Here is a 24,823-nt window from a genome sequence, read left to right on the forward strand (position 1 = left end):
TGTCTGATACAGGGCAAGCCATTTAACTTGTTTGCTGCAGTGTCCTCATTTGTAAAATGGTGATAAGACTAAAAGCATCTGCTCTCAGGGTTGAAGAGAGAAGATTTATAAAGTTTAGCAGGGTGCCTTTTGCATAATAGATACCTATGTAAAGGCTGGCTATTGTAGCTCCAGCTGCTGCTCTTTGTAGTACTACTACTGCTGTTCCTCTTACTGCTCCTACTATTCTGCTGCTGCTGCTCCTACTCCTACTGTTCTACTACTGCTGCTGCTGTTGTTTCTACTGCTATTACTACTGCTGCTGTTCCTACTGTTACAACTGCTGCTTCTCCTACTCTTCTACCACTGCTGCTGCTGTTGTTTCTACTACTATTACTACTGCTGTTGCTGCTGCTATTGCTGTTTTAGGCTTCTCCTGCCTCTGCTACTAAGAAAGGGCAGGTTTAGAAGGGGATGTGAGGACAGCTTTCATTATATTTAGGGAAGGGCCGTAGTGGTTCGAGGTGCTCATGTATCTCTGTTCTAGGACATATTGGTTAAACCTGGATGAAGGCCAGGTTTCTAAGTCAACCACAAATGCCATAATTTGCTTGGAAGATAATGAGATGACCAAAGTAAAGATTGCAGAGAAAGAAGAGGAACAAGAACACAGTCATCTTTTTTTGACATGTTTCAAGTTTTTTACATCGCCTTCATTTCATATATCCCTCTCCTTCCCCCCTACATTGAGGCCATCCCTTAAAGCAGAGATTTTTAATTTCTGTTATATCATGCACTCCCCTCCAATAGTCCAGGAAAGCCTAGGACCCTTCTTGGTGTCATTTTTTTTAATGCATAAAATAAAATACATAGGATTGCTGGGGAAAGACATTATATTGAAATATACTTGAAAAATATTTATTTTATTTATTTTGAAAAAAAATTTTTTTTTAAATACCAGAGATCTCAGATTTATAACTTGTGCAAACAAAGAAGAGAAGAACAAGAAATCTTTTGTGGATTAGCATTTTTAATTAAATGCTTTTGTATCCATCCAGAAACATACATTACACATTTACTGGCAGTAGAATCTTAGGTTTAGACCTTGGAAGCATCTGTATGTACTTTAGCCTTCTAAATTTAAGATGACAAAACTGAAGGGACTTGTGTACAAGATCCAACAGATAGTAAATAAACAAGAGAGCTGTGATTCAAAACCAAGACCTCTAGGCCCAAATTCAGTTTTCTTTTCACACCAGTGGACGACTACTTATTTTAGTCATCTCAGCCTTTTAAAAGAGTGTGACTAGGGAATAGTCACTTGAGAGTACAAATTTTAAAAAATTCTAAAGGGGTTTTTTTTCTCAGAAAAATCTAAAATATTTAACTACTTGGCATTGGCTAATGGCTAAGGAATATCAAATTATGTTCAATGAAAGTAATAAATACTTAAAAAAAAAGTAATGGTAAGAAACTGGAAACTGAGTGGATGCTCATCAGTTAGAGAATGGCTGAATAAGTTATGGCATATGAATATGATATATTATTGTTCTGTAAGAAGTGACCACCAGGATGATTTCAGAGAGACTTGAAGAGAGTTACATGAACTGATGCTGAGTGAAATGAGCAGGAGATCATTGTACATAGCAACAACAATCTATATACAGTGATCAGTTCTGATGGACATGGCTCTTTTCAACATTGAGATGATTCAAACCAGTTCCAAATGTTCAGTGATGAAGAGAGCCATCTACACCCAGAGAGAGGATCATGGGAACAGAGTGTGGAACACAACAGAGCATTCTCACTCTGTTGTTTGCTTGCATTTTATTTTCTTTTCCAGTTTTTTTTTTCCTTCTTGATTCGATTTTTCTTGTGCAGCAAGATAACTGCATAACTATGTATACATATATTGGATTTAACCCACTTTAATATATTTAACACATACTGAACTATCTGCCATCTGGGGGAGGGGGGGAAGAAGGGGATAATTTGGAACAGAAGGCTTTGCAAAGGTCAATGTTGAAAAATTACCCATGCATATGTTTTGTAAATAAAGAGCTCTAGTAAAAAAAAATAAATAAAAAAAAAGCATTTTGGGAAACAGAACAATTGAGAACGAGATGTCTGTAGGTGGCCAAATCAGTATTTCTGATTCGAGTTTCAGAGTAAATTATCACTTCCCTTTAAAAATCTAATTAGCTAAAGGACTCCTGTCTATACCTTGTCTAGTATTCTTTATCTTAAACTTAATGGAGCTTCCATAACAACTTTCAAAGGAGAGATTATTTTCTGAGAAATATATGTTAAGCCCAGTGAAGAATGAAGATTGTCCTTCCTTGTTGTAGAGAATCTAATTTGATCGGAGAAGCTCTACCCTGGAGAATGTAAAGAGTTTTCTTTAACTCACTTTTCTCTCTCCATTTGTAGACATCACAGATTGCAGCGGAGACTGTCCGAAATGAATTGCCGAGTAGTGCCACTCGGTTTAGGCTTGACATGCTGAAAAGTAAAGCAAAGAGGTCGTTGACTGAATCCTTAGAAAGTATATTATCCCGGGTAAGTATATTAGTTTTAACTTGTTTTTTATATCAAAACAGTTTTGAGGGTGAATGAAAAGGATTGTTATGTTTTTTATTTATTCTAAATTAATCATGTGTGGGGTAGTAGTAACCACTAAAACAATCAGAAGTCTGAGAGAAGGAAAAAGTTGATTTCTTTCTCCTAAGAATAAGTAATAGAACTGAAAATGACTTTGAAAATAAAAAGAATTTTTAATTGATGGGTAGCATTATATACTGTAGATCTGTAATAATTGGTCGTTGGCTTTAATTAATGAGAAAATACTTATGATGAAGTGGGCTAATTTTAATGAGAAACTGGGAGAATTTGACTGATCTTGTCTCCTTGGACAAAGAGACTCATTCATCTACACCAGATGCCAGCAGTCTATGCAGAAGAATCTCTTCTCCCCCAGCCTGCTTATGTAAGCCACCTAGATAGGAAGGTCTTCATTCTTTAATCAGAATGAAACTTTCCTAATTGGGTGGGGTCCTGCCCAAGACTGAGGAGAAAGTTAACACAATCTTCAGCCCTTCAGAGGCTGCCCTGGCCCAGTCTCCAACTGGGCAAAACCCCCTGAGTCCCCACCCCCTTACATGAGCAGTTGATTATTGACAATCATTTCCCTCACTTTGATGCACAAAGATCTGAGTTTGAATTGTTCCAGTACTTATTAGCTATGTGTGACCCTGGGAAATTGTGACCTCAGTTTCTTCATCTGTAAAATGGAAACCATAATAGCACCTTCCTCACCTCGTTGTTATGAGGATCTAAAAAGCTTCTTTTGTTATGACCATTTGTTGGGTCAGTAGGCTGGCACTGTTCCTGGGCATTTTAAATGGCATTAAACGTTTTGAAAGGGTTTTGAAAGGTTCTTCTTTGAGAAACACGTCGCACATGATCATTCCCCTTGCTTTTCTTCTTGTAGGGCAGTAAAGCTAGAGGGTTGCCGGAGCCTTCTGGGAGTGTGGATCTGGACAGCTCGGGGTCGAGTACATTCAGCAACATCAGTAAAGTAAGCCCCTTCCCTGTGCCGGGACCTTCACAAGTAACAGCCCATCTGCACTGGGGCCTGCGGTGTCTGAGCAGCGGGCTGTGGATTTTTATCCACGCACAGTTGTATGTGTGTACCTGAAGCTTCTGCACTTTTTGTATTTAACCAAGGAGAATTATCAAAGGCTTCTGTTACATAAACAAAAACTTGGACATTAAGAACAGATGGCTGTGCCCTCAACAAGCAAACAAATGAGATCACAGTTTAGATAATCCAGATCTAATCTAGCAGATGGTAGCAATGTATTCCTCCCACCAGAGAGATTCTGCCATCTTTGAAATAACTGAAAAACCTCCAGAAAGGGGGTGTGGATTCCTACTAATGCCTCACTGCAGTTCCTACTCTGAATGTTATGCTGAACATAATTAACGTTAAATAACAAATCAAAGCCGGAGCTTAGCTCGAGGCATCTGTTGCCAATAGTATTGGGATTGCAAACCCATGATTTCATCCGGTATAGTTGGTGCTTTCTCTAGTTCCCCGGGCTCTGTGGGCACCTTTGGAGCCTGGCTGACACTTGTGGAACTAAACTGGGAGCTGGTGGCTGCGCCTTGCCCCACCCCTGGGCACGAGCAGTGGAAGATTTTTGCCTCCAATGCCCTGCAGGGCTGGCAGAATTCTTTGGGGCTCAGAGGGCACCATCCCTGAGGGACTGGCACATCTCCAGCCCAGGGTGCTTGTTGGAGCCCTCTGTTGAGATGAGGGCAGTTTCCTGGGTGGAAATATATTATTATTAATAATATGATATTATTAATATATTATTATTAAGTCGTAAGTAATTAGCTGAATCTAGTGCATTTTTTGGTGGTGTGTTTGGACCCTTGTCTCACACTTACTAACTGTGAGACTTTGGAGCTAAATCTCTTGATCTCTCTAACTAAACCTCAGTTTCCTCATTTGTAAAATGGAGAACAATATAAACCCTTAGCTCAAATCAGATCATGTATTTAAGAGTATTTAAGCAAATCTTAAAATGCTATGTAAATGTTTAAAAACTATGATGCTGATGATATTATTGGCTATAACATTTTAAGATTTATTTTAATTTAAAAGTTTCTCTGAAGCATATGGTGTGCTGATGGTATTTTCATATAATGCTTCAAAGAATTAATGATGAAAAGCCTTTTTTGGATGTGTGGGTAACAGGTGTGTAGGGTAGTTAACGTAGCACAGGAAAACAAATGAAGGCTGAAAATATGGAGGCTCCTTTCCCTCCTGAGGATGAACCCAGCCTTTTCCAAACAGCACAAAAAGAATTTTCTTACATCTTAAGTGGAACTTGGAATGCTCCAAACAGCACAATTGTAATTTTCTTATATATTAAGTGGAACTTGGAACGCTCCTTTCTTGGGATGGTACGTTGATTGGCTCGTCTTTTCCCGCTGTTCAGGGTTGATTTTCATGTTTTGCTTGAGTCTTGGTTGTTTTTAATGCCTTGATTTGGAAAACATAGATAATACAATATTGTTTAGCTCATCGTTGGAAAGTAGCACCTACTCTACATCCAGCACCATTGGAGGATGTGAGGAATTGGCCTCAGTGTTATGTTCTTGAGGGGAACTGTAATAAATGTTGATTAAATTGACTTGAATCTCTAGGCACGGGTTCAACATTACAGTATTTCACTAAATCATATGTAAGAATCCCAAGGATCTGCATATTAACCTAAAAAAACCACATAATAATGCTATATTATGGTGTTATTTTTCTCTATTTTCTTAACTGTTTCTCAGTTAAATTTTAATTTGGATAAATTTTGACATTTCTGGTCTAGGAGATGACGTGGGTATGAGGGACATGGCTTGATAGTTGGTTTAAACAGTGGAATTTCCTCCTAGGATAATTTCCTCTACGTCATAAAGGTCCAATTTATTTCCAAAGGCCGGTGCCTGCAGTTTTATGTAATACACTTGTCCAGCACACTCTTCCTTCTTTAAGACAGTGGTATAGAACATTTCTCCCAGTCCTTTGGTTCATATACAGTAAAACCTAGGATACTGCTCGAGAAGTTCCCAGGTGAAAAAACTTCCTCCTGCACTCCAAGAAGCAGCAGTTCTTCCACTTAAAAGTGCATGAGGAGTTTGCACCGGCCTAGGGACTAGCCTCCAGCCTGGTCTCAGCCTCTATAAATATATAGAGAGGTGTTCATGGCATGGCTTGTGCAGGCCCAGAACCGGCCTCCAGCCTCGTCTCGGCCTCTATAAATATATAGAGAGGTGTTCATGGCGTGGCTTGTGCAGGCCCAGGACCGGCCTCCAGCCTAATCTTGGCCTCTCTTGTTAGAGAGTCGCTCGTGGCGTGGGTGGGCTAATAGGGTCCTTTCTCACAGGGCATTCACTTGTTGCTGCTTCCTTGCCAGGAGCTGTCTATGGCTGAAAAAGAGACTCTTCCGCTCCCAGAAGGTTCCTTCCAGCATCTGGGATCCTCGGTCGACCTGTCCAGCGACTCCGAGAGCCCCTTGACCGAAGAGGCAGCCGAGCCGTCCCCCCGGCAGGACTTTCGCAGGCGGGCCAACACCCTGAGTCACTACCCTCTGGAGGCCCAGGTGTCCCCAGAGCCCCCTGAGGCGTCCCCGGGGGCTGCCCAGAGGAGACTTATGAGGTACCACTCAGTGGGCACAGAGACTCCTCATGAACCAAAGTAAGATTTATTTAAAAGCCTCCGGTTATTGTGTGTCTGTGGACTGCAGGTATGTGCAAGGCAGGCGGGAAGTCAGGGGGAGGGGGCTATGTGCGGCCCAGACCCCCCTCCTGACCTTTAGCCCCCGGGGCCCCTGCAGCTCTCAACGGAGGAGCTTATGGAGCAAGGATTGCCTTCTCTGTCACATTCTCCTGGGTAAAAGGACACAGAGCCATGCTTGGCAAATGCCACTCACTTCCCATTGTCCACGCCGGAAGAGCCCGAGAACCTTGAGAGACAGGCCCTTCAGGTGATGCCGTATGCTTTTGTGTCTGAGGAAAAGTAAACAGAGTAGAATGGAAATGTTTATTTCCAAGTGAAATTATGATACTTTTTTATATCAGTTGATGCATTTCAGTGTTCTATTGTTAAAAAAAAAAAATTATGAGGAAGCAGTTAAAGAAGAAAAAAGGACAAAAGTTAGAAAATACCCCTTCGTTGTATGATTTAATACTTGTTCCCCTAAGAGACTAAAAGACTTAGCACTTTTTGGTACATACCTGTTGGCCCCACAGAATAAATTTGGCTCATTGGACAAGGCGGTGACCTCGATGCAGCGCCCCCACAACAGTGGGCGAGGCGGATACAGGAAGGTCATAGGCTGTCTGACGGGGTGGAGAGGGCCCTGGCCCTGGACCCGGGCAGGTCGTGGCCTTCCCTTCTGCCTCCTTGCCATCTTTACACCGAGAGAATTCAGCTCGAGGAAAGGAGTGAAGCCTCAGAGCTTTAGGGAACCCCACAGGCGTCTCATCCAAGCCCCTCGTTTTGCACTGAACCTGAAGTCACCCTATAAATAGTCACTTGCAGATTCTGGATTTGAACCCGGGTCCTTTTGGTTGCAAATCCTGTCCTATTTCTCTTTCCTGCTTTCATTATTTGGGGGAAAAGGTGATCTGCTCCACGGCTGGGTAATCTCTTCAAGACTCCTTCTGTAATTGTGTTATTCTCTCAGAATAGCTTTATTTTTTTCACTTCTAAGTTCCTAGGGAGAGAAGAGTGAGGAAGGAAAGGAAATGTGGCGGTCATTCTCCTCATCCTTCTGCGGTCCTTGACTTTGACTCTAGTCAGAATATAAGGACCAGGTCACTAGTCCTGCCAATGACCCCAGGAGAGAAGTGTCCTAAAAGTCCAGTTTAAAAATAAACCCAAAGGGCAACTAGGTGGTACAGTGGTTAGAGCACCAGCCCTGAAGTCAGGAGGATCTGAGTCAAATCAGGTCTCAGACACTTAACACTTCCTAGCTGTGTGATCTTGGGCAAGTCACTTAACTCCAGCTACCCCAGTAAAAACAAACAAAAAACCCCCCAAAATATTCCTTACTTTCTAAAGTGGTGTGAATCAGTCACTGGTGATTGTAGGCGTCCTCATTACTTAACTGATGGGAACAGGCCATGGGTACCGCACTGGGATAGACCAGCGTGCCGATAGAGGGATAGGAATCCCCACAAGCACTTTGGGGAGAAAGCCTCGCCATCCCAGCATCATCTCCATCGCTTCTCCCTTGCTCCCAATGACTTCACCACACAACTGTAACCATAGAAGCAAAGCGGGTCCTAATGCAGCCTTTGTCTCCAAAACTTGCCCATAAGTAGCCTCTCCTCCCTCGCTGCCCCACCCCGTTTCCCCCTGAAACGTTCTTGTGGGCGGATTTCCAGCTCTCCCGCCAGAGCCTCTGTCAGCTTGCCAGCCTGAGGTGGCAGGAGCCTTGCCCCTTTGCCAGCACAGCGTCCCCTGGCCGAGGGCCCTCGGTGACCGGGAGTCGGGCTGCGTGGCTCTCGTCAGTCCATCTCCTCCCTCTGACAAGGGCTCCTTATTTACAGCAGGCCGAGCCAAAAGCGCTGCTCTTGCTTCTTTGATTTTCTGCAAATGGGAATTCAGTGTTTATCGCTGGGAGGCTTGAGCCAGAAACCTGTGTTTGAGCACAAGTTGGGGGATGTGGGGGAAATGTCACCTCCAGCTGGTGTGGAAAACTATCATGAAGCTGGAAGACTGTTTCCCCTACCTAGTTAACAGACTTTTTCTGTACCTCTTTCTCACTAAAAACTCCTTTGAAAATCCCAGCTATGAAGGGTGGATGACGGGCAGTGAGAAACATTCAGATACTGGCGCTGGGTGGGAACGAGAGAAGAAAGCTCACCCGTGTTCTTCCTTTTGTCTATTTTGTCCTTCCATCGTCCTCTCTCCTTTTTCTCTCCCTTCCTCCCGTCCTTTCTCTCTGTTGACTGCTGTCTAGCTTGAACCCACCTGTTGACGAATCTAAAAGCTGTTCAGGTCAGTCTTCGGCTCCTGCTGTCCCACCTCCTCGTCTTAATCCCTCAGCCTCCTCACCCAATTTTTTTAAATGCCTAAAACATAATTCAAGTGGAGAACAGAGTGGGAATGCTGTGCCAAAGAGGTGAGAGCACATATGGGAGACATTCGTTGCCTTTGTTTGAATTAAGCCTAAAGAGAGCTGATGGGTTGCAAAGTGGTGGAATTGTCCATCTCAGAATGACCGGGAACCATGTTTCTTACTGCATTTCAGCCTGTTATTTTGAGTAATTTGTTTTTAATTAAATAGTAGGAAATGAAGGAAAACACTTTGTCATCATTTTCCACTCTAATAATGATAACTTGGTGACCTGTCAGACATGGTGTTTATAGTTTCTGAGAGAATTCCTGGTCTGAAGATGACTTCAATGCTTTTTCAGCTAAAAAGACAAAGAAATAGGAGATGGACTATGGCATATATGTTAATGTTCCACAAATCCCACTTTTAATCACAGTTGACTTTTTTTCAACTGAAACGTAAAAAAGCAAACGAGATGTGTAAAGTTCTCATTTTCTTGCTTGTTTTATTTATCCTTGCTGGAACTGAAATTCAGATGCTTTCTCTTAGTTTGAAGCTTTGTATTTTGTGCTTTGTCTTTTTACATTTCTTTATCCTAAACTCTACTTTTTCAACTGAACTCTTAGCATCTCCTATCGCAATGCCCTGCGGAAAAAACTTCATTCTTCTTCCTCTGTGCCAAATTTTCTCAAATTTTTGGCTCCTGTAGATGAAAATAACACATCTGACTTTAGGAACACAAAAAGGTAGGGTTCTCTCTGGAGCTATCAAGGCTGGATGTTTTAAGATTTAATGACTGTGTTTGAATGAATTCTGAAAGCCGTCATGGGGATAGTTACTGGTTTAATATTCTAGTGCAGCTAAAATTCTGTATTTCTCTTTCCAGTGTTGATTTACATTTTACATGCATCTGGGCTCTTCTGTCATCTTAACATCACCAAAGCCACAGTTTATTCTCACATTATTATTATAAAATAGCCCCCAAAGTTGGCAAAACAAGTTCTTTGGCCCCTTGATATCATTCTTGGATGGTGAATTCTGGGTTATCTTTCTAAATTACTGAACCACTGCTTTTTTATTATTTTGTATCCAAAAATTACATGGGATCGCTGACTCTTTGTTGGATGACAGATATCCTAAGGCTAATTCAGGGACGGTTCATCACATAGCTAGGCTAGATTGGGGAAAGCAAAACAAAGTTGTCCCCATATTTGGTGAACTTAAGAGAAAATGGCAGGTGTCTGTGGGGATCCAAAGCGATAGGAGACCAGCTTAAGGACGAAGAGATCCAATGTAAACTAGGGTTGGCAAGGACAACTTTGTGGAGGAGATGGCAGCGAGCTGGTCTCTGTGCAAGCTTGGGTGGAGGTTTGTGGGTGAGCCCATGAGAATCAACAAGGAAAAAGCAGAGTTTAGGGTGAACTCGGATGATGGTGCACAGTGGCTGCGTATACAGTTAGTGCTTAATATTTGTTGAATTGAATAATGTGAAATAAATTTAGATAAGCCAATTGGAACTAGATTGTGGTAGAAAGCTTGGATGCCAAATTAAGAAATAGGTTTTTTCACTTACACAGTAGAATTTTGAGCAAAAGGACGCCACGTTCCTATAACTTAGATCTGGCCATTCTTTCTGTTCCAGTTCAAACGTGCCCTCCTCACCTCTGTGGGAGAATTACGGGAACGACTTAAGTAGTGCCTCTGCTTCAGACCTCTTCCCTCTACAATTTGTCCTTCTCTTAGCTGCCCAAAATAAATTCCCTAGGGCTAAGAGTTATTGTGGGGAGAAAAGGGATGGAGATTGTTAGCCGTTGGGTTGAGGAAGAGCAGGAGAAAGAAGCAGTGAGGTTTTAAGCAGACTTACTGGGATGATGGGGACATCAGCCATAGGGATGCTGGAAGGATTGAGTTTGGAGAGGGGAAGGTGAGTTAAGTTCTGGTCTTCTTAAAGTTAAGATAGTGATAGAGTATCCAGGTAGAACTATCTCACAGATAGGTGGAAATACTGGACTAGAGCTAAGGGGATAGGTAAGGGCAAGGTGTAGACAAATTTGGGGTTCACTTGTACAGAGGGGACACAAGAGTAATTGAGGCAGTTGGTAGGTGTACTTGAGATAGTCGAGGGAGAGACTAACAGTTATCTGCATAGGAAGAAAACATTTAAAACACAATTTCTGGGACAGCTAGGTGGCGCAGTGGATAGAGCATCAGCCCTGAAGTCAGGAGGATCCGAATTCAAATGTGACCTCAGATACTTAATACTGCCTAGCTGTGTGACCCTGCGCAAGTCACTTAACCCCAATTGCCTCAGCAAAAATAATAATAATAATAATAATAAAACACAATTCCTTCATTTAAAAGTGACCTGTGTAGCCAGTGTTAATTCACCTGTTATTAAAATATTCCTTCAGGCATCATATATTTATGAGTATTTCCTTTTTTGACTTTGTTCTAAGTGAATTTTTACAAATAACCAGTTATTTCTCCAAGTGCAGAGTTCAGATTTTCTACAAGTAACCAGTTGCTTCACAAGTGCACAGTTCAGAACAAAGCACATTGATGAAGTAGATAACAAAATAAGCAGAAGTTTTCGTAATTGTCTCTTGTGAACTTTCATCCTTCCAAAATTGAGAACAGCCTGGCTCAACCAGATTTAGAGGCTTTTCGTAATCACAGTAATTTGGATAGAGGTAGAGCCCAAAAACTTATTAAACTGGGGGTCACGACCCTATGTGGGGTCACATAACTGAATGTGGGGGTCACAAAATTATGATTTATTATCAATAAATGTTTGACTTGTATGGCTATTTTATAAACACAGGGTCATATAAACATTTCTCAGGCAAAAAGGGGTCGCGAGTGGAGAAAGTTTAAGAAGCCCCAACCCTTAACCTGAGGAAAGTCCCCTTTCCTTGGGTGGCCCTGGCCATGGTAGCCGTGCCTTACCCTCAGTGAATGCTGATTGGCTTGAATGTTTACTTCCGGGGGGAATTTCTAACCCAGAGCTTTCCAAAGCTCCGCACCCTTACTGTATAGGAGCTCTGCTCAGTCACCAACCCGTCATCCTGTCATTAACCGCAGGGACTACGAGTCCAAGACACAGCACCATGACAATAGCAGTGAGAGTCCCCTGAAGACCCGGCGGCACTCATGGAGACAGCAGATCTTCCTCCGGGTGGCGACGCCACAGAAAGGCTGCGATTCTCCCAGCAGATATGAAGGTAAGATCCCCATGGCGGGGAGATCTGATCTTTAACTCGGAGTTTGGGGTCTCAGGCACAGTGTGGAAGCCAGCAGGCCCTTTACTGAAACCATCCTCACAGATCACGGTCCTGGGTTCTGAGCAAACATTGAGTAAGTATTGATCATCTGAAGGTAACACGGAAGAGAGGAGCTCTCGGTGTCAGCTGAGGGTGAGGGCTAACCAGCCTTAGGACGTATGGGGCTGTCCCCTTGGCCCTAGCAACCTGGGACAGGCGTCCTTCCCATAAAGGGGGGGCGAGACCAGAGGGCAGCCAATGGTCCGGCTCTTGGTCTGGGAGGAAAGGTCCCCTCTGGCTCCTCCAGAACCGGTGATCAGCACGGCCTCCCTCCAGACTTGGCTAACGGCTTCAGATGGTTCTCAGCCTCGTGGTGGGCAGAGGGGAGAACCCAGGCACTCGTCCACCCCACCCCCTGGGTTGGAGCGGGCCTGGGCCAGTGAAATGGCTGCTTGCTGAAGGTCCCCCCAGTCACACAGGGCTCAGTTCTAGCCTCTTCCCCGGACACCTCCTCGCCCCACTCTGCACCCCAGGTAACTGCTGCGAGGAGCTCCTCAGCTCCTGGGATTCACAGACGAAGGCCGTAGTACACTTTTGTCGGGTGGCTTTTTCTGGGCTTAATCATTCATGTGAAGACAAAGTGGTAAAGTTCTTGTGATGGAGAACGTAAACTTTAGCAAGGAGATATACCCATTGTGGTGGGAAAACTTTGTAAGGGTTCCTTTTGAATCTTTTTTTTTTTTTTTTTTTTTTTGGTAAATTATTAGAGTAGAACCGTGTTATGACAAATCCAGTAACTGGAGACAATCTGGTACAGGGGGAAACAAACTTTTATTAGTTGAATCTGCCTCTCCAGGTCTCAGATCCTCATCTGCAAAAAGATATTGAAATAGATGGTCCGTAAGGTCTCTTCCACTTCCGAGGCCCCGATTCTGTGATTGTGCAGACTCTGGGCCAGATCCCAGCGCCCCAAACGCCTCAGGTGCGCGTTCTCGGGAGGCGGCAAGGAGCAGGGGAGCGCTCGCAGCATCTGTGCGATGGTGACAGTCTGCCCCTTGTGAGAATGGCGAAGGGAGTAGATGGAGAAAGGGCAGCGTCCTTGTGAGCACTGCAGGACTATGAACGACGCTGGTGTTCGGGTATCTCCCTTAGCCGTACGACTGCCCCGATCTCATTTTTGTAGTTGGATTTTAGAATAACTTAAAAAAGAATCCATGTAATTATTTGCATTTGTATTAGTGTAGGAAGATGGTTTTCTCACAGTGTCCCACAAACCTTTAACATACCTGTTACTATTTCTAATGATCAGGGTGCAGCAGGATGTTTCCTGTCCCATCAGCCTTCCAGACTGGTCTCGGAACTCTCAGACACAGGTTCCTAAACCTCATTATCAAGTATAAATAAGCCATTTAGCTGCTGCTTTTTTTCTCTCTTCTTTCTCTCCCCCTCCCCCTTCTGGACCATCTCCCATTTTCCCAGCCTTTGGGAGAAGAGCTGGAAAGAAGGAAGGGAAGGCCTCCAAAAAGACCATTCGTCCGAGTAGCTTAAGCGCCTGGAAAAAACCCCATGTGTTTCCCCAGCAACCGGGTCTGTTCTCCAGTCCTGGCAAAGTGGTCTTTCTGGCTTCGGAGAAAGTGCTGCTGCCTTGGGTCTCTATCCCCCCCATCCCATCCCCCCTCCAACCTCACTTATTTTTCCGATTGGAAGATATATCATTTAGGGACTCTTAGAATTAGGAGAAGGTTCCTCCATAGGCAGGTCACTCTGACAAACGCCAAGAAGAAATGCTTTGTTCCTGTTTTCTCTTCTTGCTAGTGAACATTTTAAGTGATCCAGGGAAATGGATTTTCCTGCGCACTTCTTAGGATTGCTGTGTTCTGGACCCATGGACTCCTCTGGGTAAAACATCACGCTAAAGGAGTCCAGTAATGGAAATCCCTTTGCCCAAATGGGCCAAGCAGCTGAGATAGAGAATTCTCTTCCTTGGTCCTTTTTACGTTTATCCATTTTGTAAATGAGAGCTTTGTTCCATGGTCATGGATTACACCCTCCTCAGCTCCGACCGTCTCGGGGGGAAGTGGCCGGCAGCAGGTGCAGCCTCCACCATTGGAAAGCCAATGTAGAAATCCCTCTGAGCACCATCTTTGTATGAGAAGGGGAGTGTCTCAGCATCTCTGACGTGGCTGCTTCCTGCATTAGAAGCTGGAGCCGGATGGGACTCCCCAGTGGCCGAATGTCAGAGAGAATGGTTATCTGGTCTCTGTTTGGCCACGGCCTTGGCTGAAGGTCTTGATGCTTCAGAATGTAGACTCTTTCATTTGGGATGGTTCTAGTTTTATTAGAGAGGAGGGATTAGAGGAGGGAGAGAAGAGGGGGGAGGCTTGGGGAGACCAGGAGAGAAGAGGGTCCAGATCCTGCTTTCCACCCAGGATACCCGGGAAAGGGACTTGAGCTCTCATTGCCCAGTTCCTCTCTTGGAACTCTGCACCCGTGAAATCATGGAGCTTATCTCACTGTACTGAAATCGGCTTTCCCCTGTGCTTTTCATTTTTCCCCATTTATCCGGCGATCTGATATAGGTTGTACATGTACAGTCCTGTGTGACCCTGGTTGTGCTCACTAAGCCCAGCGTCATTTCTGGTCTCTCCAGGTCTTTCTGGAACCCTTCTCTTTTCTTACAGCGCTCTAGTATTCCATCCCATTCACAAACCACAGAAGCTGTCCCGCCGGTTCCCCTCAATTTCCAATTTGTTGCCAGACTGGTAATTTTTACCAAAAAATGACTGGAAATGGTAAAATTGATTAAGAACCAAAGGCCCGCCCCGTCGGAAGAAAGAAGGCAAATGAAAGAAAGAAAAGGGCAGGCTCCCCTTTGCAGCCTTTCTTTAGATAAGTCACTGGCGGGAGCTCGGGGTCCTTGCTCTCCCTGCCCTCCCCACCTTCCCAGGCTGCAGTTCACCTACAGCATTGTGCTAGAAAGGCGGCCGCCACAAGGGGGCACTGCTGCCTGCTCTCCCGGGCCCCAGAATCCTGCTTAATTTCTATTCCTTCAGTTTCACAGGGATCTGACTTCAGCTGACCCTTGCCGCAGAGCCCCCTGCCCAGAGTCCCCTGCCCCAGAGCCCCCTGCCCAGAGTCCCCTACCCCAGAGCCGCCTGCCCAGAGTCCCCTACCCCAGAGCCGCCTGCCTAGAGTCCCCTACCCCAGAGCACGTCTGAGATTTGTTAGGGGCTTCCCTTTGGGCCGAGGGTGGGCAAGAGAGAGAACCAGTGGTCTCTCCTGAGTGAGGAAAAAGAAAGTTCTCTTGGACATGATTTCTATGGAGAATAAAGAACAGACCCCAGACCAAACCCAAAATGTTTTCCAAAAATTTTAACTTACCATAGTTTTAGCTAAGACTTAATCTTTTGTATTTGATTGTCTGAAATGATAGAAAACAAGAAAGCACAGGCAAAGTACCTGCTATTTGTCTGCTCCTTGATTATGTTTATACTATCCCTGACTTTTTCTTTTCTTTTTTTAGGGCAATCAGGGTTAAGTGACTTGCCTAGGGTCATGTAGCTAGTAAGTGTCTGAGGCTGGATTTCCACTCAAGTCCTCTGGGCTCCATGGCCAGTGCTCTTTCCTCTGTCCTGCCTACCTACCCTGCCTGAGCTTTTCTTTAAAAACATACATACATACATACACAATTTTTGAGTAAATAGTATTCTCTTTTTTCCAACTACATGTAAAGAGAATTTTTAACATTCACTTTTTAATATAAAATTTTAAGTTCCTATTTTTTTTTCCCTTCCCTTTCCCTAAGACAGTGAGCAGTTTAATATAGGTTATCACAGAAGGGAAACACTCCTGGTCCTCATGGAGCTTGTGTTCTGTTGAGAGAGACAGCAACGTGGAGAAGTGAATATAAAATATATGCACAATTATTTCTGAGGGGAGGGCTGGGTGGCGCTAACTGCTTTAAGGGGACTAAGGCTCTGGGTGGTAGAGACTGCTTAAAGGTGCATAGGGCTCTGTTAGTAGGGATTGTTTGTTTCTTTACTTGTATCCCCAGTGGCAAGTAATAGAGAAGAAATAATTGTTGGTTGATGAATTCAGGGAATAAAGAATACTTTGGCTCAGAGGGAAAGTGTATGTTTCAAAATAAGGAATAAAAGTAAGAAAGCAGATTAGGAGTTTGGCTTTTATCAAAGTGGAAAGAGGAGAGAGAATCACTGAAAATGTTTTAGCTGAGAAATCATGGCTCGAACACGATCGGACAAAGTTTTAAAGATTTTTCAGCTGAAATTTGCAACGGCCTCCAAAGTTTGCCCGATTCTCTCCCACATTTGAAATGGGCCGAAACCATACAGCCGACAGCAATCTCAGAGACTCGGTACAATGAATTCCTTGACAGCGAAAGTTGTTAAATATTGTCATCTGTTACCCCGGGAGAGTGTAGAACGGCCTTCTACGTAAAGTTGTGAAAATAACACATTTTCATAGATCTGGAATCGTTTGAAAGTCCTGGCCAGCCAGCCCACTCGAGAGTCACTTGGCCACCTGCCACTAGCACTTCCTGCCTTTCCCCTGCCCCCCACATTCCTGACTGCCTGGAGGATGGGGCGCAGGCCCGTCTTCCCAGGGCCCGCTCTAAAAAGGCAGTGGGAAGGTGGAGCAGGCAGACCAAGAATATGAGGACTGGGAGCTTCAGACAGGAGAAGAAGGATCTCAAGGAGGCAGGGGTGGGGATGGGGAGAAGAGGAGAAAAGAGAGACAGAGAGAGAAAAACAGAAAGTGAGAGAGACAAAGAGAAAGAGAAAAACAGACAGACAAAGAGTGTGTATGTGTATAAAACTTGCCCTAGGCCACATTTTTCCCTTCAACTCTTTGCTAGGTTGTTTAATTCAGACTTGTCCAAAATCTGCCCTATTTTCTCCCTTCCTCCTCTCCCCAGTTGTTCTCTTTTTCTTCCTTCCTCCTCCTCCCTCCCCTTTCCCCTCTATTCACCTCCCCCAATCTAGTGGCAAATCTTGCTGCCTCTTGAACCTTTGCAGATAAAATCTCCAAAAGAAGTTGATATTCAAATAAATCAACAGATTGAAAATCTGAAATTGAGTAAGTTACAGACATTGAAACAGCAAACAAAACTTTTCTTTTTCTTTAGAAGGAAGAGCTGGCCAAAAGCTGTTGGCAGTGATTTAGTAATGAGTTTAACAAGATTTCTTTGGCTCATTTGCCCATTGTAGAGTGGGAGGTTCTGTTGGGATGAGTATCAAGATGGTTATTGTGTGGCAGGTATTCTGGAATTAAACATCAAATTTGATTCCCCAAGCACCATTATTTGACTATGGGAAATCATATAAGCTGTTGTTTTGATTTTTCAAACAGAAAAAAAAAAAAATCAAATCTCTAGTGGGATATGCTTTCCTGAGAGTTGCAATTTTACCCAAGAATTTTGAATCATTTAGTTTGTAAATCGTGATTTGAAATTAGTTTGTAAAATGTAAAATATACATTAAGATGAATATTTGGGGTTTGTTTAGTTTTCTAATCAGTCCATGTTGGTGCATAAAGTTGCTGTTGCAACTGTTAGAGCTGTGGAGAAATTTCAACATCTAAAGTATAGTCATGAGATAAATCCAGGGAGTGCATGTGCTTCTTTTCTTAAGTGGCTGTTTTTTTTTCCCCAAATAAATTTTGTCTTATTCTTATAAATGAAAATATTTGCAGACTAAGTACTAAAAGGTTTTTAAAACAGCATTTACGTAAGTGTAAGTACTATAATTATGGATCTTCATAGCCCTGAAAATTATTTATTTTAAGAGGCCATGAATTTTGTTCTTGAAAGAATAATAGCTTTTCTACCAGAAAATCCAATGTCTGTGGCATATTTTGAGATGATTTAGTTTGAAAAGTCAAATTAAGCACAATCCTGGGATGGGAGGTTTCATGCTTGTTCAATTCTAAAATTTCGACTTACTGGCTTATCTTTTGAGGCTTTCTCCATTGCCACGGTTTTATTCAGGGAAGCGGGCAAGTTGGGTGCCAGCCAGTTAGTGCCAACTTAACAGATAATATGATTGATCTTGGGACCATAGCCTGCTCTCTCATCCCTTCAAATAAATATATCACAAAAACACAGATTTATAAGTACAAAATAAGAATCTGGCACCAAAAAGAAAGCCTAACAGTTGTTGGGCTAGATTGGGATTGAGCTTTTAATGGTAAAACTCAAGAATATTCCTTCTACTTCATTCTGAGATAATAAAAACAGCAAACATTTACTAAACATGGTGGAGCTATATACGGGGTGTCCTAAAAATCTTGGGGCAAGTCTTAAGCTAAGCCTTTTGGGACACCCTGCATCTCATAATTTCCAGCTGTCATGCCCAATGTTACATGAGGAACCCATTGAAGAAGGGGAAGAGAAAGGGTCGTGCAATGTATTCCTGGATGGAGGAGCTCATTGTAGACAGAAGAGCATCCTGGGAAACATTGCAGAGAAGCTGCCCTTTAAAGGAGGAGGAGGAATTTACCAGGGATTGCGTTTTCTCCTGCGTTTTCTGGCCACTTCCCCTCTCAGAGAACAAACACACGCGACGTGCCATCCTCCCAAAGTCCCAGGCTCACTTGGGGGACCAGTGAAGGCAGGCCCTCCAGCCGGGGAGCCAGAGGGAAATGGCACCCTAAATAGCCCACCCGCCTGCCTCCAGAGGGACTTCTCTCCTGCCCAGGGCACCCCAGGCAGGTTCTTGGGCTTCTCCTCAGCTCGAGCTCTGCCACCCGATGGGTCATCAGACCTGGTGGTCACCAAGACCACCTTGTCCATCACCTAGCGGTTTCGGTCCCCGCTCTGTTTGCCACACATTTCATCCCATCCCCTTAGCTGACCCCGGCCTCAGAGCGCCCATTGGAAGGCCCGGAGGCGTCTGGCTGGAGTGGGTGGTGGGGGTGATGGGCAGCTCTGGGAACCTCACCGTGACTCTTGTCACTCTGCCTTTCTCACAGCTGGCATTCAGGCTACAGATCTGGAGTTTTAAATTTGGAAGGATTAATAATAGAGGTAAATGGGATGATTTTGTAATCAGGGCTTATTTTGGCAGAGCAGTGTAAGCAATTTATTTTAAAAGCAAAAATAATTCAGTTTTCCACTGACTGTTCAGTTTTTTTTTTAAAAAGGGAGCCATTTCCCCCAAACACCACAAATGCCTATCTCTCCCTCCCTCTCTTTTCCTTCCTCCTTCCCTCCCTCCTTTCTTTCCCCTTCTTTTTCACTCCTCTTTATTTGCTTTGCTCTGTTCCTTTGGGCAATGCTTATCATATTGAGACCGTAGGAAATACTCGTTTACTGGAGTTGTGTTTTCCAAGACTGCCCCTCGCAAGCCGAGAATCTCTGGGAACTGATTGTTTTAGAAGCGAGGACTTGGACTTTTTGTCAACCTCCTCTTAAAAACTCAAGATATGCTCACTGTGTTTGTGGGGGAGTAGCCACGTCCTATGTGGATTGTAGATTATCTAAGATTAAATTGTAGGATAAAATACATCTCCGTTTAGCCTCTATTAAATTATTAGACTGTCTGTGTAGAAAGAAAGTTCCAAATTGGTAACCCCTGTTTTCAAACAATAATCAGTGACAAATTCCATTTCCTGTCTCTTCCTTTCCCAAGAATAGAATAGAAATGTCAATTTGTAATGATGCATCTGGAACATTAATCTAATCTCTGTAATCATTTAAAAACCTAGGAACAAAAATTTCACTTTTGAAGTCTTTTTTTTTTTTTTTTTTTTTTTTAAAGCCCAGCTCTACAAACTTGACTTGCTATTAATTTTTCGGGAGGGATGGGCTCTAGTGCACTAATGGGAAGTGAGAGTGGTTGGCTTGAAATGAGAATATCTGGAAATCTTACTTTAAGCATATCATGATAACAAAGCAGCTCACTGGGATGAGTGAATGTACATTGGTATCCAGCCTCAACGCTTGGGGATAGAAGTTACCAATAGTCACTGGGGAGCAAGGGAAAGGGTGGATCTGCTTGTTTTTTCTCATTTGGGGGATTGTTTTTAATTTAAGCTGACTAGTAACACGACCAGAGCAGTGCTTTAAGGAAGATCAGTCTGGCAATGGAATGAAGGCCAAATTGGGCCGAGACATTAGGGGACCAGTGTCAGTTTCTCTTAAGTCACAAACCAGAATCCCTCCATTTTTGCCAGTTTTCCCTGTGGGAGGCGTCCTGGGCCTGGAACCAGGAAGGCCTGGGTGCACATGTGGCCTCAACCACTTACTTGTGTGACTTTCCTGCCACAGCAGCCAATGGAGATGGAGTCATTGAGGGATGGGAGGAGCAGACGGCCACACAGGAAGTTACATTACAGGGCTGGCAGGTTCTTACAGGTCTTGTCCCTAAAGTCTAGAATGCTCTTCCCCGTGCTCGTGGGTCTTAGCTGGCGCTCCTTGGATAGAATATAGGAGATCTTGGGAGGAGAAAATGACATCTTTCCTTCCTAACATCTCATCGAAATTTACCCTTTTTTTCAGTTAGGAATTTTAAATACCAGCATGTCACCTTGCCAGAAATTCCCTGACACATAAGTTTAAGAACCCCTTCTCTGGCTTTTGACCTCCTGTTACCCTCTGATTGAGTTGGCTCAAATGCCAGTTTCCAGAAAGCCTTCTCTGATGCCCACATTCCCCTCACTTCCCTGGCCAGACTTTACACAACACTTATTTATGCAGCCCTACCTGATGATATTTTATATTATAATTATTTGTCTGTGTACCCATACTCCTTGCTTCATGGGTTTATAGACTGTATCTTTTCTAACCTTTATATCTCTCCAAAGGCCTGTGACAATGCACATGGTATTTGTTGAGCTGATTCGAAATCAGGATAAAATTCTTCCATTCCTATAGCTTGACTTTCTGGGGAGATTGGGAGGGAGCTTTTTACCCTTGAGATTTCCTCCCTCAGCCTGCAGTAAGTACATCTGTATTTAGTTACTTGCCCAGGCTAGCCTGCATAAACATGAAAAACCCCATCAAATGAACATTGAAACATTAATCAAGCATGAATATGTTCATTTTTTTAATCACCCTAATTTTTGGTCTTGAAATGGAAACACATCTTTGATATTAAAATATAATAGTGGGGCAGCTAGGTAGTGTAGTGGATAGAGCACCAGCCCTGAAGTCAGGAGAATCCGAGTTCAAATCTGGCCTCAGACACTTAACACTTCCTCGCTGTGTGACCTGGACGGGTCATTTAACCCCAATTGCCTCGGCATATTTTTTCACACACACACACATATGTAAAATTGCAACCTATTTTCTGCAATTATGCATATTTGCAGGTTAAGAAAATTATTTTAAAACTGTCACAACTCAGTTGTACACTGTCATTGTGAGTGTCATTATTGCTGTGAAATTGAAAAATTGATAATTTGGAGATTTTCCCTTCTCCCCTGAGATAGTGTGTGTATCAACAGCCAATGACCCTTTTTATCATCATCATCATCATCATCATCATTAGAATTTTTTATCATTCTATTTTAGGGGGAATCCAGACCTATGATTTCAGGTACAACAACTCTGCAACTTTTTTCAGGTTTGGGGGACTTGTCTAGGGTCACATAGCTAGTGTGTGTCAAATACAGCACTTGAACGCAGTTCATAGATGCCTATGATCTTTATTTCAGTGATTTTATTTTTCTTGGACAGGACCTCCCTCCATCACCGTTTTCTTTCTGTGCTTTGTAGCCAAAGAATAAAACCAGAATAATAGCTATTTGGTGTTTTCTGCACCAATGACTATGTAGATTGCCTTTGTGAATGATGGAACGTTTACTGTGACTCTCCACCCTACCCCAAGAGGGGCAAATACTCTCACTTGTTATTAAGTATTTTGAGACAATAATTTGTTCTTTATTGTTCCTACGATTCCAAATTTCTCTGCTTACAGAAGAAATCAGTTGCAATAGGATACATCAAAGTATTTTCAAATTTTCTGCCAACAGCCCTTTGTTCTTTATCTGATGTTTTAAAACCCAACTGTCTTCTGTTTTCTAAAATGACTTCATAAAAATATGATCCCATTGGAGAGTTGTGCTGTTGGAATGGAATAAGGTGTGGATTCAGGTGGAGTGGGTTTTGAGGCCGGCTCAGTTGTGTGACCCTTAACTTCCTACAAGCTTTAGTTTATTCCTCTGTCAAATGAGTGTTTATTTTATCCTCCTCATCAGGATTGCCAGGAAAGCACTATATCAACATGAAAAATTAATAATTTGCCAATCTAGTCTTGCTTTATTATTTCTGACATTTTATTGTCTGCGATTAAACTCTTTTTATATCTAAAACATCTAAAAAAATCTTTTTATATTTCTGTTGAAGACATTTATTATTTTTGAGAGATGCTACAGAACATCCGAAGAAGGGACACATCTGTTGAAGTGAAGGGTCTAAATAAGGCAAAAGCATAAAGAATGTCATCCATTTGAGAGAAAAATTTGTGTGAAAATGGCTTGGAATTTAGGAAGCGATATAATGACCTTTTTATGTTTTGATAACCTAAGTGTCTTTCACCAACCAATCCTCAAATTAAACCCCAAATAAAATGAGCAGTTTCACATATGCTATGGAATAAAAGATTACGTGTGAAATTATGAAACTCTAATATGTGGCTCTTGCTTGTATATAATCAATTCAACATATAACTCTCAATCAGTTGATATTTATTAAGCACCTACTGTATGCAAGGCATTGTGCCAAGGCCACAAAAAGGCAGATCCCTCAAGAAGTTTGTCATTTGATGGAGGAGACAACACGCACATAAGTCTATACAAAGCCACCTATCTATAAGATAAATAGGAAATAAGTGACAGAGGGAAGGAAGGCCCTGGAATTAAGAGGGGTTATAAAAGATGTTAGGTGCCCTGTTAGGATCCTTTTATTGCTTTTACTTTATGAATATGAAGTCATGACATCACTCTCAAGGATAAAGGGGTTTACAGAATCTGGCCGCTCACTGTTTTTGGGTCCAGGGCGCCACTTTAAATATTACACCCACTACATTTTGAACAGCAAATGTGAAGTGTAAAACTTGGGAAGGAAAACGAGGTCAGCAGTTCTCTCTTACCTGTTAAGGAGGTGCCAGAGCATTCCGTGTGGTTTTTAAAACTTTGTTTTATGATGCATTCTTATGCCTGTGTGCCAGTTCCGAGTCGTGGTGCCACTGGACAGACTTAACAGGTGAGCCAGGACCTTCAGTCAGCTGGGGTCTCTTTGGCACCTTGACGTTGTGCCACATGTCACGGACCTTTTTCTGTCTTCCAGGCATCGACTCTTATGTTTTCCTGTAAAAATAACTTTTTTTTTCATTTTTTCCTTTTTATTTTCAAAGGAGGAAATTATTTTGCTAAGGAATATGGCATCATATGAATAATAGGTAAATTATTATTATTATTATTTTGTATTTGGATTGAATTAGATTTCCTGAACTATTGATCTTTGTGTCAACCTTAGAATGTGAATGCAGTAACTCGGTCTTTTCTTTCTTTGGTCTCTGGCATCAATTTGCCGAGCCTGATGGTAAGCTTATTGTTGTTGAAGTCACAAGTTGGGTCAGTGGGAGGTTGCTGTTGTTTTTGAAAATGAGTCAGTCTTAATCTTTGAACTTCAGATCTTATAAACATTTCTAAAGATAGTAATACCTACCCTGAACTCAGAGTTGCTTTACTATCGATTAACTGCTAGTAAAACAAACAAATCAGGTTTCTGGGAGGAGGTACTATAAATGATAGTCAAATTAGAAAACTGTGGGTTCTAGAACATCGTATGAGAATATAATTGTGGACTAGAAAATTGTAGATAGGGGGGATCCCAAGAGGTCCAGCCACCTTACCCAATTAATAATTAAATCCATCTAAAAATGGAATGGGTTGCTTTGTCAGACAGTGAGTTCCCTGTCTTTGTTTGGATGCCTCCTTATCCAGGATGTTGTAAAAGGTTGCCAAGTTGGGCCAGAGAGCCCCCAGTTCTCCTCCGTCTCCAGGATCAGGCTTCCCCTTGAAGTTAACAACTGTTTCTGAGAGAAAGCTGATTTTAAAACATTTCTGCATTTGAACTGTGTCCTCCCTCAAACATTCTATTTAGCTTAAAAAAAAAAACCAGGTGGAACTAACACGTATCTCTATGGGACATTAATTCCTATAATGGAGTCTCCCTTTGATATGCATGTTTTATAAGTTGATCATAATGGGAGTATTCAAGTATTTTAAAGACTTCCAGACACATTAGAGCTCATCGAATCCAATTCCCTTGATTTACAGATGAGGGCACTGAAGCCCTGAGCTGTGAACTGCCTTGCTTAAAATCGCAGTGAATTTATTATGACCAAGTCGGGCCTGGATCTCAGATATCCTCATTTCTGATTCAGTTTTCTTTCCTTCAGCCCTCAAAGCACCTACATTAGGAAATGCATGTATATTTAAACTTTGAAGATCCACTCCGTATTTTCTATAGTACCAGCATTAGAGTTAAACAGGGTTCAGTTGCCCCCAGAAGAGAATGCTACTTTCCAAACTGAGGATATCAGTCCTTATAAGGAGAGCACCAAGGGCTGGGGTTTTCCATTTGGAAAGGTCACATTTTCACATAGGCATTGTGGGATATACAAAGATATATATAGCTTTCAGTTTGGGGGAAAAGATGTGGTTCAGTGTTCTTTTATAAGATCTTGTTTCATAGTACGGACTTCCCCCTACTGGTATAGGACAAAGGTATTTCCTTAGTTTTAAATCATGGACTTCCTTTCATAGATTTTTCATTCCTACATGATGTTCATTTGAGCATTGTGTAATGGAAAGGGTGTGGTGGGACTTATTAGTTCACAGATGTTTGAAATGTGATAGCGAAGGTAGAGAGTAGCAGTTTATAATAGTAGAATCAAGCAATTAATTCCATTTCAGTGACTAAGTCATAGATTT

General features: G+C 42.7%; 1 protein-coding gene across 7 annotated transcripts in view; it reads left to right on the top strand.

Annotated features, from left to right (window-relative positions):
• TBC1D1 (TBC1 domain family member 1) overlaps positions 1-24,823 on the top strand; it is a 223,798-nt gene that overhangs the window by 126,414 nt on the left and 72,561 nt on the right. For 4 of the 7 annotated variants that reach the window (XM_051965690.1, XM_051965689.1, XM_051965691.1 and 1 more), the window contains 6 exons: positions 2,410-2,538; positions 3,470-3,556; positions 5,955-6,235; positions 8,508-8,669; positions 9,230-9,349; positions 11,685-11,824. In XM_051965690.1, the coding sequence (XP_051821650.1) occupies positions 2,410-2,538; positions 3,470-3,556; positions 5,955-6,235; positions 8,508-8,669; positions 9,230-9,349; positions 11,685-11,824 (919 nt within the window). The remainder of the gene's footprint in view (positions 1-2,409; positions 2,539-3,469; positions 3,557-5,954; positions 6,236-8,507; positions 8,670-9,229; positions 9,350-11,684; positions 11,825-24,823) is intronic. The other 3 variants (XM_051965692.1, XM_051965693.1, XM_051965694.1) reach the window with 3 other exon arrangements.

This window comes from Antechinus flavipes, chromosome 6, assembly GCF_016432865.1.
Source record: "Antechinus flavipes isolate AdamAnt ecotype Samford, QLD, Australia chromosome 6, AdamAnt_v2, whole genome shotgun sequence".
Lineage (NCBI taxonomy): Eukaryota > Metazoa > Chordata > Mammalia > Dasyuromorphia > Dasyuridae > Antechinus > Antechinus flavipes.